Source organism: Eleginops maclovinus, chromosome 4, assembly GCF_036324505.1.
Source record: "Eleginops maclovinus isolate JMC-PN-2008 ecotype Puerto Natales chromosome 4, JC_Emac_rtc_rv5, whole genome shotgun sequence".
NCBI classification, from domain to species: domain Eukaryota; kingdom Metazoa; phylum Chordata; class Actinopteri; order Perciformes; family Eleginopidae; genus Eleginops; species Eleginops maclovinus.
The window spans coordinates 2,821,500-2,834,897 of NC_086352.1; the positions used below are offsets into that span (position 1 = coordinate 2,821,500).

General features: G+C 44.1%; 2 protein-coding genes across 2 annotated transcripts in view; one reads left to right on the top strand and one right to left on the bottom strand.

The window, feature by feature from the left end:
• LOC134862713 (NACHT, LRR and PYD domains-containing protein 12-like) overlaps nt 1-13,398 on the top strand; it is an 82,024-nt gene that overhangs the window by 54,302 nt on the left and 14,324 nt on the right. Inside the window, 6 exon segments of the mRNA XM_063880734.1 lie at nt 1,545-1,744; nt 1,827-3,056; nt 3,059-3,671; nt 8,858-9,031; nt 9,413-9,586; nt 11,043-11,216. Coding sequence (XP_063736804.1) covers nt 1,545-1,744; nt 1,827-3,056; nt 3,059-3,671; nt 8,858-9,031; nt 9,413-9,586; nt 11,043-11,216 — 2,565 coding nt within the window.
• The window catches only part of LOC134862780 (NACHT, LRR and PYD domains-containing protein 12-like), a 62,166-nt gene that overhangs the window by 16,249 nt on the left and 32,519 nt on the right, over nt 1-13,398 (bottom strand). The gene's annotated exons all lie outside the window — the stretch shown is intronic.

Genomic DNA, 13,398 nt, shown 5'->3' on the forward strand with positions numbered 1-13,398 from the left:
CATAGTACACTAAGGGAATAACTTTTTGAGCGAATGGTCAGACCCTCAAGATCTGCTCTAAACGTACCTTTATAACCCAATCCCAGGAAGGGGTTTGAGGGTTAGGGTTAGGAGGCTGGCACTCAGGGCTGAGGACAGAGGAAGGCAGTATACACACTTTTTTTCAAGGATCTGGTTCAGCAAGAAGGCTTGGCTAACTACCTGTAGAAACACCAGTGCTATATTTTGCTCCCCCTGCCTCCTTTTTCAAACGGTCAGGATCTGACCCAGCATGGATCCAGACAGGTGTGAGGGACTTAAAGCACATATCAGAAAAAACTATCAAGCATGAACAAACTGGAGTCCACATGGAAGATGCTAAGTGACCAGCCATGTTTGGAAATGTAAACATAGCTGTCCAACAATGAAGGCTACAGGATAGGGATTAGTAAGTATAACAGGGAGGTGGACAACAACAGGGACATCCTTTCCAAAATAACAGACTGTGTCATGTTCTGTGGTGCCTTTGAGCTAGCCCTGCATGGACATGATGAATATTGAAGAAATGTAGTGAATGTACCAAATCCAGATATGATCTGTGGTATTACACATGATTTTACTTTGTGTATACGTTCGATGATCTGTTGGTATAGCCCCCCCAGGAAAAAGATGCACCTGCAGCCACTCTTAGCCACCTCCTTATATGCCATTTTGAGGGCAGCCTCTTTGGCCTCTCTACATGAGGCCCTCTTCCACTCTCAATGTCAAAGCCAAAAACAGCTGGGTCTATATCTGGATGGGTCGTTCTGTCAGGCTATGGTTGGAAGGCAAGACCCAAACCCAGTACAGAAACCAGAGGAGTCATGGCTGGGCCGTAACAAACACCATGCTCCAACATAAGGATGCTCTTCAGTGAACCTGGTACCAGAGCGACCTGTTAGAAAGTAGATGATCGGTTTAGTTGTCGTATCATCCGACCTGAGGCGGTATGCTTTGGACTCTCAGGTTAAGAGAGGGACAGAGCTGTCAAATATCAGCATCAGGGGATGAGTTGGTTCTGGTGGCAGGGGAAGCCTCTGGATAAAACTGGTAAGCCCAAAAGTGTAGTGTGGTTAAACATGTGGTTGATATGGGTTTTCTCTGGAGGGGGGCTGGCATCACCTTTAGGCATAAGGTGAGCGGTTTAGTCATCTGGGAGGTTGACTTAGCTGATCCTAGGAGAAGAAAAGAGTCAGTTGAGGAGGGTCGGGCAGTAAGGAGGCCACCTGACCGACTCCCTATGGACGTGTTCAGCTGTGGAGGAGACATATGGGCAGATCCAGGACCAGGGGGAGGGATTTTATCTCCACGCTGACCTGGAGTGCCTTGGAATACCCCAGTCAGAGCAGGTTGATGTGGCCGGGGAAAGAGAAGTGTGGGGCTCTCTGTTCAACCCAACTTCGGAATTGAAAAAGGATAAAGACGTTTTTATAAAATCAAACTAAAACTTGCCTCCTTTTTGTACCATTGGTTAAAACCGTCACCATTAATGTAAAGTGCTGTAAAGGATGTGTCCATCTCCACAGAGAGAAGAGGAGAGGTCCTGTTCCTGTGGAGGAGCAGCTGTCCAGCTGTGCTTTCTGTCAGGACTTCCTGAAGGATCCAGTCTCTACCAGCTGTGGACACTGGTTCTGCAGACAGTGCATCACCTCATACTGGGAGCAGGGACCTCCATCAGGAGACCCCTCCTGTCCCCAGTGTGGAGAAAGATGCAGCATTATACAAAGTAAGTCTAAACATCTCTCTGCTGGTGTCTTTGGATTGTTCCTGTTCACTTTCATTACTCTCTCATGGTTCTTCTCTGTCAGCAGATGGTCTGCAGGAGGTTTTAGAGGAGCATAGGATCAGTCTGAGGAGGAGATGTGAACGTGTGACTGAAGGAACTGATGGAAGTGAAACCCTCCTCAACAGGATCTTCACTGAGCTCTACATCACACAAGGACGGAGTGAAGAGGTTAATACCCAACATGAGGTGAGGCAGCTGGAGACAGCTTCCAAGAAGGAGACCCTCCATGACACTCCAATCAAGTGCCAGGACATCTTTAAAGCCTTACCTGACCAGCAGACCCACATCAGAGCGGTCCTGACCAACGGCGTCGCTGGAGTTGGAAAAACCTTCTCAGTGCAGAAGTTCACTCTGGACTGGGCCGAGGGTTTGGAGAACCAAGAGGTCAGTCTGGTGATCCCGCTCTCCTTCAGGGAGCTGAACCTGATCAAAGATGAGCAGTACAGTCTTCTCAGGCTGCTCCATGTTTTCCATCCAGCCTTACAGAAGGTCACAGCAGAGCAGCTGGCTGTCTGTAAAGTGCTGTTCATCTTTGACGGCCTGGATGAAAGCAGACTCTCTCTGGAGTTCAGAAACAGTGAGGTTCTGTCTGATGTCTCACAGCAGTCCTCAGTCAACGTGCTGCTGACAAACCTCATCAGGGGGAAGCTGCTTCCCTCGGCTCTCATCTGGATCACTTCCAGACCTGCAGCGGCCAATCAGATCCCTCCTGAGTGTGTGGACAGGGTGACAGAAGTACGAGGCTTTACTGACGCCCAGAAGGAGGAGTACTTCAGGAGGAGATCCAGAGATGAAGAACAGTCCAGCAGAATCATCTCTCACATCAAGAGCTCCAGGAGCCTCCACATCATGTGTCTGATCCCAGTGTTCTGCTGGATCACTGCTGCAGTTCTGGACCACATGTTGACTACAGACCAGAGAGGAGAGCTGCCCAAGACCCTCACTGACATGTACTCACACTTCCTGCTGGTCCAGACAAAGAGGAAGAAGCAGAAGTACCATGAGGGACATGAGACGAGTCCACAGCAGCTGACGGAGGCTGACAGGGAGGTTCTTCTGAAGCTGGGGAGGCTGGCGTTTGAACATCTGGAGAAAGGAGACATCATGTTCTACCAAGAAGAACTGCAGCGCTGTGGTCTTGATGTCACCGAGGCCTTGGTGCACTCAGGAGTTTGTACAGAGATCTTCAAAAGAGAGAGTGTGATCTTCCAGAAAACAGTCTACTGCTTTGTTCATCTGAGCGTCCAGGAGTTCTGGCTGCAGTCTACATGCTGCACTGCTACACCAACAGAGACACAGCGGTACTGAAGGACTTCCTGCAGGGAGACTATAACAGCAGGTATAGCAGGGATCAGGATTACCCATCCCTGGATGTCTTCCTGTTGAGCGCCATGAAGAAATCACTCAGAAGTAAAAATGGCCACCTGGACCTGTTTGTCCGCTTTCTCCACGGCCTCTCTCTGGAGTCCAACCAGAGACTCTTAGGAGGCCTGCTGGGTCGCAAAGACAAGGGTCCAACAATCATCCAGAGACTCTTCAGAGGCCAGCTGGGAGGAACAGACATCCAGAGAGCCATCAAGAACCTGAAGGAGATGAGCATTGATGAAATCTCTCCTGACAGGAGCATCAACATCTTCCACTGTCTGACAGAGATGAAGGACCACTCAGTACATCAGCAGATCACAGAGTTCCTGAAGTCAGGGAACAGATCAGAGAAGATGCTCTCTGAGATCCACTGCTCAGCTCTGGCCGACATGCTGCAGATGTCAGAGGAGGTTCTGGATGAGTTGGACCTGAAGAAGTACAACACATCAGAGGAGGGACGACGGAGACTGATTCCAGCTGTGAGGAACTGCAGGAAGGCAGAGTAAGTCCAGATGAGATTAACTTATAAATCAGTGAAGATCAGGGGCCTCATTTATACAGCTCTGTGTAGGATTCAAGTGAAAATAATCAACTCTAAATGCGGCGCAGCTTTTGCAGACTTCACGTAACGCCCATATTTGCCTATAAATAGTCAAAGAAACGCCCCGTATGAATATTCATTCAGACTGACTGCCTGATGACGATCGCAGGAAATGCAGACAGAACAGCTAAAAACCCATTTCACACCGAGTTAGATCTTGGTTCTTGTTGGGGGGGTGCAGAGAAGTGAATCATATTGTTGGTGGACGCAGTTTGAAGATAACAGAGAGATATTAAACCGAGTACATCCAGCTGGGTTTGCAGATGTTCAAACAGCTGGACTTTGTTCACAAAGAGGTTTCTGTTTATCTGGTGGTTTGTGTTCCGGCTGTCCATCAGCTGTGCAGCGTCTCCACTGCACCCTGTGCGTCTCACCCCCCCAGAAGCAACTCTATCAACCAGTTAAAGGAAATAAACAAAGTACTAAAGGCTTCACAATTTAAACACATGTTCAAACATAATTACTGTATATAGTAAAACCATGCACTCCGAACCAAAACGGGCTCAGTTTAAACGGAACATTTATGAGAATACATTTCATAACATGTCAGAGAATGTCACAAACTGTAAACACAATGCAGTAGGACTCAAATGCACGACCCCAGGAGACAGAGTTACAGAATCAACAAATACTTCATTTAAAAAAATGAAACAAGACAAAACAACAAGAACTCAAGACGCTCACATGGAGGATTAATAAACACAGTGCTGGTACGCTGATTACTGACCCACAGACAGGACCAGACGAACTGGCACAAGACAGGGGGAGACAGGTCTATTTAAACACGAGGAAACAGGGAACAGGTGGAAACAATCAGGGGCGGGGCTGACGCTGACAGGGCACTGACAGGGAGTCAAGAGGCCTGGAACGAGACACAGAAGGTGAGTACCAAAATAGAACAGGAAGTGGGAGACAAGACAACAATGACGAAACAATACATAAAACAACCAACCACAGACCTGGGGCACGAGGACCCAAACAAGACACTTGACAAGACTAACATTTTTGACGAGACACGTAAGAAATGTTCGTTTATTTGAAGCCCAGGAGACGGTTTAAAATAAAGAAAGCAAAACTCCCTTAAAAGTTATAAAAGGAGTGTTTAATAAAAGGATGCAGCGGTAGGTTTTACAAAAGTTTCACAGCTGTGGCTCAATAGCCCGGGACACGCGTCCACAGGCCACTGACTGAGCGGAGCTCATCAGTAGTTACTGTCTGGCGGTCCGGAACAAAAGAGAGCTCGATTTCACAATCCTAACATGTTTTATAGAACCACCCCTTTCCGACCATACAAAGAACAACTTCAAAATCAGACTCGCCCCGCTGTCGTGCTCTCATTGGTTGGTAGCGGGGGGCTGGATCCTCCTCTATTGGCTGACGTCGTCGGGGGCGGGTCCTCTTATGACGTCACCGTCGCCATCTTGTTAGCGAAGTCCTGGAGCTGTCATCTACGATAGTCTATTATGCAATTCTTAGACACAACAGAGAACATGTTCAGGGGGGTTCAATATAATATCCGTACTCATTTATTTCTCAACGTTATGTGTGTGTGCACTCAGGAGTCTCAAACAGGCAGTTCTTCATCTCTGAAACATGAGAGGTAATATTTAGATTCTGGTTTTATTCCTCACGTTTCTCTGCATTCTTCCTTCTGCCAACGGTGTCGCAGTTTCTCATCTCTCCCGTTTCTGTGCGTACGCATGGGTCAGAGTGTCCGTGGAGGACCGCACATTTCCCGCCAAGCTAGTTTTTATAAATCACAAAGATTGATAAGAAAGTGGCGCCATCTTTATAAACGAGGCCCCAGAAGTTTAGCTCTTCAAATCAACACGATAACATTTCTGCTGTTTCAAACACTGAGAGCAAAAGGGATCCATTCTGAGACCCATTCCAGAACCACATAGACAAGTTCACACCCTCTAACAACAAATGCTTTGGCTCAACAACAAAAATGAACGCAACATTTTGCATCAATCCTTTTTGAGTTACGACAACTTCTAGTGATATCATGTTCAACCAACACACTACATTGAGTTAAAGGTATTTTTAATTAACGCTTACTTAATAATTGGTAGCATAAACACAAGTTATTAGGTTGATTACTCGTAAAAGTTAGGTTGCTGCAACTAGTTTTTCCTCATTATTTAAAATATTCTTTTAGACACAACACTAAACACTGTTCCTTTGACTCTTTTGCCTAATGCTGGGACATACAGGCCCTCTTCTTCCAAACTCACAAGATCCTTGAGCAGTGGCTCCAGTACAGTACTGTAACCACATATGTTCACATCCTCAGCCCTGCAGAGAATTGCTAAGAAGATGGAGGTCAGCGGAGATCTGAGCAGTGCAGGAACATCAGCTAACACCCAGTACACAGCTGTGACTTTGGGTTTCTTCCTTGATGTGCCCAGAGGATTGCATATCTCAAAGTCATCAACATAGAGAATGATAGCAATGGTAGAATCTCCTCCAGAAAACAACTCATTTGTTTTAGAATAACTGCCATCAGAAAATGCCCTGTACTGACCTTCACCATTACTTTGAGCTTCTCCGTCATGCAAGATCAAATCCTGGATCTCTTTCCGGCTCAAAACCTGAAGCAATGACTTCAGAATAGGGACATACTGGAAGCTTCTATCTTCCTCCCTACTGAGTACATACTCTACTGGTTCCACCACAGCAAACTGCTCCTTAAAATAAGCCCTTCTCTTGTAGGCAGAAGAAAGTGGACCGCCACTACTCAGGCTGGAGGTAAAGGGGTTGGCTTCACAGAGCTCTGCACCATGTCTGACACAACAGATTCATCACTTTCACAATTGTGCTTCCTCAAACAGGACTGTAAAATGTCTTCGATGATGGGACCTGATGCTGAATGAGAAATCAAATGTAACTCTTCAACAACCTCATCAATACACCTGTTAGATACATTGAAAGTGCTCTCCAGTTTAAGAAACAACAACGCCATTTTTTTCCAATGAGGTTTGGTAGATCTCTCACATCAGTATCATCTCCACCATCATCAGTAACAGACAGTTCACTATCCTGAACATCCACATCACTGTAATCATCTGTATTTGAAGAACTTGCATACCTCTTTAGCAGGTCTTCTTTAAAGTCTTGCAGTGAGTGAGGAGTATGCTTTCGGCTTCTGTGGGAGGCAAATGTTCCATACATGTTACTGCTGAAATTGCAGTTCTTAAAAACACAGATGACAGTCTTGTGTTTTTTCAAATGTGGTCCAAGGTGTTCAAAAAGCTCTCTCTCTGTGGAGATTGCGCTGGCATTGCAACACTGGCAAGTGAAAGAGAGCCTTTCTGCAGATCTGACTCTTTCCTGAGTTTCCTGAGAGTGATTTCTTGATAGATGTGATCTAAGGCTACCCCATGTTTTGAAGGAACAAAAACAATCTTGGTAAAGACATGGCAGAGGTTGCCCACCATGACTATGGCGTAACCTGTAATGTTTGAGCAACTCTGTTTTTGTAGACGTTTCAAATTTACTGATTTTTTTTAGATATGGGCCAATTTAACAAAACACTAATCGGCCTAGAATGACTATCTTTGCATCAACTGTCTTAGCGTCAAGTAAATAGACGTATGTCTGCGTTAGTGATGTAGACGAGACCGCCTTAACCAAGACCAAGACACTACAAAGACCGGGGAGTATCGAGACCAAGACCGAGACCAAGACCAAGACCAAGACCGCAAGACCAGGCCAAGACAGACCGAGACCAAGACCAAGACCAAGACCGGCCAAGACCAGGCCAAGACCAGACCAAGACAGACAGACGGGATTCTGTTTTTTGTTGTTAATCTGTGAAGCTGCACTTTTGCTTCGGTGCAATGCTGCTCCGCTGCCTGCTCTGCTCCCTCTGTGTGTGTGCATCGCAGAGCTAGACCTCTCGGGAATTACGTCACGCAACAAAGTACCTTAGACGTCTGTGCAAAGCGCCAGTCAATTTAAGTACACGCTTAATGGTCCCATGAAAATCAGTGAAACCCGGACATTTTCATGAATTTATAACCCCCCCCCCCCCCCGGATGCTCCGGACAGGACGTAAAAATCCCTTCGAGACCGTTATGTCCGAGACCGTTATGTCAGAGACCGTTATGTCCGAGACCGTTATGTCCGAGACCGTTATGTCTGAGACCGTTATGTCCGAGACCAAAGAGTGTCGAGGCCGAAACCAAGACTTTGAGATTTGTCAAATGAAACTTTATCATTCTTCACTGTTATGCTAAAATTGGATGGCCAAATTACACTGCTAAATATGACTAGCGTTAGCTATAGTAGTACAACATATTCCATCAGCTGTATCAGGTGTAGCCTAACCTCTGTGCATGGGTCCACTATTGGTCATATTACAATTGAGAATATGCCCGAATACATTACTTTAGTAGAATTCATTTGTAAATGAAATGATACTCACCTTGAAAATGTCCTCTGTATCGTATTTCTTCAGCTACAGGTCGTCTAACACACAGTCTTAACTGTCTGAATTTGTCCAGGCATGTTAAGTGGGGGGGGATTTGAACTCAAGGTGGAGAAAAATGAAGTTACCAAGCCAATTTCATTCAGTTACTACAACTTTAATTTAGTTTTGAATCAATTAAAGCAGAAGTTTGAGATTAAATGACACAATATTAAGTTGATGTAATTACCAACATCATGATGTAAACACAACTCATCAAATCATTTTTGCAACTTGAAACATTGATCTCATCAATAAATTAGAACGTTTATCTTGCAAACATGCATCTGATTAATTGGTGGTAAAAGGTCCCCTGAATTACTTGTTAGAGTGCAGACACATCTGGTACTGAAGAAGAACCCCAACAGTGAATGCATTTCAGTGATTATAACAGTGCTGGAGTTTCTTCATCATTATACCTGATCTGTTTACCACAACGCTCTATAGAGTAGAGATCTGACAGGCTGAGAATGAACATAGAAACTCAGTAATATATGAAGTGGACTAACAGTGAATGTTCATCACTACATGATGATGTTTCTCATCAAATGCATGAAGGTAATATAATGTTTCCTCTTCCTGTGAATAACTCTCTCTGTAATATGTGTCCTGACAGACTAGCTGCCTGTGGACTCTCAGACACTCACTGTGAAGTCGTGGCCTCAGCTCTGAAGTCTGACCCCTCCCATCTGAGAGATCTGGACCTGAGTTACAACAAGCTGCAGGATTCAGGAGTGGAGCTGCTGAGTTCTGGACTAAAGAGTCCAAACTGCAGACTGCAGACTCTCAGGTCAGTTCACTGACTGTAGTTCATTTAGTATTTCTGTATTTAAAATGTGTCTGAGAACAAAGACGTTCATTTGTTCCAGTTTTTCCAAATGGTTGAATATGAATGAGAATAACAGAGAGGAGGTGAATGTGTGACGGACAGTGCTCCAGCTTCCACAGACTCACTCTGTGCTCCATGAGTCGCTGAAGATGCTGTCAGTACTGATGAGCTGTGTGAGGGAGAGGAAGGAGCTGTTGAAGATCTGAGGAGAGAAACTGCTGCAGAGACTTTGAGCTTGGATTATCATGGATCTACATCTTTCTGGACTCTGACCTCTAAACCTTCTTCAGCTCTGAACAGATTATTAAACCTTCAAACTCACTTCATGTTTTCTTTATTCAGACTGAGGAGCTGCAGTCTGTCAGAGATCAGCTGTGCTGCTCTGATCTCAGCTCTGAAGTCCAACCCCTCCCATCTGAGAGATCTGGACCTGAGTGAGAACACTCTGCAGGATTCAGGAGTGAAGCTGCTGAGAGATCTTCTGGAGAGTCCTCTCTGCAGACTGCAGACTCTCAGGTCAGTTCTCCATCTCTCTGTGCTGAGATTAATATGAGAGAGTTGTGTTGACTCTGAGCTGCAGACATCAGCTTTACATTTAAGATCAGATATACTTTATTGATCCCAAGTTGGGAAATTATTTTGTTGCAGCAGGATAAAAAACAAGGCATTGCACATAAGTATAAATTAAAGAGTAGAAATAAACAATTCTGAAATGTAAAGAAACAGCTTTAAAGATTAGAAAATATACAAGTTGACTGAAGATAAAAACGATCAACTTTCTGACAGATAAAACACTATTGAAGAGCCGATATTCAGTCATCACAGAATAAAGCAGGATATTATTTACAGTGAGAGTGTGATGAATGGAATATTACATTCAATATAAATGCACAGTGTGAAGTTAAAGTCCTGGAGGTCTTCAAATGCATGAAGGTAATGTAATGTTTCCTCTTCCTGTGAATAACTCTCTCTGTAATATGTGTCCTGACCAGTGATGTCGGTAAGTGTGTTAAGAGTAATCTAACGCGTTACTATTTCAAACCAGTAATCAGATGAAAGTTACTTATCCAAGTCACTGTGTTACTGTTGTTGTCATCCTCCTCAGTAAAAGACATGTTTGCTTTCTTCTTGAGTCTCGGGGAGTGAAGCTAAATATGACTAGCGTTAGCTATAGTAGTACAACATATTCCATCAGCTGTATCAGGTGTAGCCTAACCTCTGTGCATGGGTCCACTATTGGTCATATTACAATTGAGAATATGCCCGAATACATTACTTTAGTAGAATTCCTTTGTAAATGAAATGATACTCACCTTGAAAATGTCCTCTGTATCGTTTTTCTTCAGCTACAGGTCGTCTAACACACAGTCTTAACTGTCTGAATTTGTCCAGGCAAGTTAAGTGGGGGGGGGATTTGAACTCAAGGTGGAGAAAAATGAAGTTACCAAGCCAATTTCATTCAGTTACTACAACTTTGATTTAGTTTTGAATCAATTAAAGCAGAAGTTTGAGATTAAATGACACAATATTAAGTTGATGTAATTACCAACACCATGATGTAAACACAACTCATCAAATCATTTTTGCAACTTGAAACATTGATCTCATCAATAAATTAGAACGTTTATCTTGCAAACATGCATCTGATTAATTGGTGGTAAAAGGTCCCCTGAATTACTTGTTAGAGTGCAGACACATCTGGTACTGAAGAAGAACCCCAACAGTGAATGCATTTCAGTGATTATAACAGTGCTGGAGTTTCTTCATCATTATACCTGATCTGTTTACCACAACGCTCTATAGAGTAGAGATCTGACAGGCTGAGAATGAACATAGAGACTCAGTAATATATGAAGTGGACTAACAGTGAATGTTCATCACTACATGATGATGTTTCTCATCAAATGCATGAAGGTAATATAATGTTTCCTCTTCCTGTGAATAACTCTCTCTGTAATATGTGTCCTGACAGACTAGCTGACTGTGGACTCTCAGAGACTCACTGTGAAGTCGTGGCCTCAGCTCTGAAGTCTGACCCCTCCCATCTGAGAGATCTGGACCTGAGTTACAACAAGCTGCAGGATTCAGGAGTGGAGCTGCTGAGTTCTGGACTAAAGAGTCCAAACTGCAGACTGCAGACTCTCAGGTCAGTTCACTGACTGTAGTTCATTTAGTATTTCTGTATTTAAAATGTGTCTGAGAACAAAGACGTTCATTTGTTCCAGTTTTTCCAAATGGTTGAATATGAATGAGAATAACAGAGAGGAGGTGAATGTGTGACGGACAGTGCTCCAGCTTCCACAGACTCACTCTGTGCTCCATGAGTCGCTGAAGATGCTGTCAGTACTGATGAGCTGTGTGAGGGAGAGGAAGGAGCTGTTGAAGATCTGAGGAGAGAAACTGCTGCAGAGACTCCGCCTCTGCCTTCCGCCTAGACTGCTCATGCGCGGAAGTGGTGTGTAAAACTTAGGAGCGTGTAGCTCCCGTTTCAATCTTTTTAAAAATCCGGTTATGAACGGATGATCAAGTTGTTCAGTCAAAGTCCATAGTGAAATATAATGTGGGGAATATAATGGCATCAAAGAAAGCACACAAAAAGGCTAAAGTGCCGTTAAACGAGAGCAGCGGCCTGTAGGGAGTGAATGACACGCGAGCAGCTGAGGAGAACGCCATGGAGAGCGAGTCCTCGCAGGTGAGCCACTCGGAGCTGTCGGCACTAATACGCTCAATAATAAGAGAGGAGATAGGGGCTGCTTTCGAGAGATTCCAGCCGCAGCTTGATGCTTTAAAGGGAGAACTCGACTCATGTTGTCAGAGGCTCGGTGATGTGGAGGAGGGACTGACCGATATGGATTGTAGGGTTGCTATCAGTGGCGGCTGGTGAAAAAAAATCTTGGTGGGGCTAGTGTGCCAACAGATTTCCCTGCCTAATCTAGCATAAGCATTCAAATGAACAGTCAGAAAATGACTACAGTTCCACAATAATAATTTCATTTCACAGTTTCCAGCTTCACAGAAAAAGTAACAATTTACAGCTATATTAGACTTTATGCTATCAAATACTATACAATACAATCAAGGGATAAATTAACAACAAGGGTATGATTTCAGCTGAATCTATACAAATCAACAGTGAGTGAGTGAATGAGTGAGTGTGGGTTGAGAAGAGAGAATGAAACAGAACTTTCCTATTAAAATGTAACATATACAAAGAATTTAGAACCAAGTTATTTTCAAAAAAATTTACATAAACAGATTATTTTAATATGGAGCCCCTAAGGTGACATGAAAAAAAAAAAAAAAAAGTTTAGTTTCACGTGCTCACGTGAAACTTCCTTATAATAAAGACCGAGATTGAAATATAGCGCAACTAACTCCTGTAGGCTACTGTAGTCATTTCTTTCACTGACTGTCTCCAGTAGCCCTATGGGCCAGGCTACATCAATCTACAGCTTTCACGTGCTCACCTAAAACTTTCACGTGAGCACGTGAAGGTTTCACGTGAGCACGTGAAAGTTTCACGTGAGCACATGAAACTAAACTTTTTTTTTTTTTTTTTCATGTCACCTTAGGGGCTCCGTATTTTAATACCCTCTCTCAAGGAAAAATGCATTTACTTGGAGAAAACAGCATCAGTGCCACACAGTTGTCATTGCATGTCACAGCCTGAGAGAAACAACAAAGCGTCGTCGCGCATATTTTTTCCCCACGTAGCGTAGGACAGAGTCTGGGAGTCGCACTACGAAAAAAAACTATCGCTGGCTCCTTATGTAGCTACAGCAATCCTAAACCTTCACGCATTTTACGTAGCAGTTGGGGCTAAATTTCCAGCGCCCCACCGGCGTTAAATTTGGCGACGTTGATAGGCCAATTATTCATAATTTCCCCCTAGCAACCATAACCGGATTGGCTGTTTAGCTGCCGGTCAGGGGCACTTTGCCGATCGCCCCATGAGAGAATGATACACTGTCTGTCAGTGGAAATTCACTGTTTAATGAGTGTTAGTTGGTGGAAATGTTGTTTAAATGATTTAAATTGCATGTAGGCACACACACTATTAAGTAAAACTGACATTGATTTAAAAAAAAATATGCAAAAAATATTTTTTCCCCTCAACAGCTGGTGGGGCAGAGCCCCAGCGCCCCCTATGGGCCAGCCGCCTCTGGTTGCTATACTCGAAACCGCAAATGGAAATCTAATGAAGGAAAACAAAGAGTTTAAAGACAAAATTGAGAGGATGGAGATTCAAAACAGAAAGTTGAATCTACGTGTGTTTGGACTGAAAAAGGATATAGAGAAGAGCGATCCCATTGCCTTTTTGGGCAAAC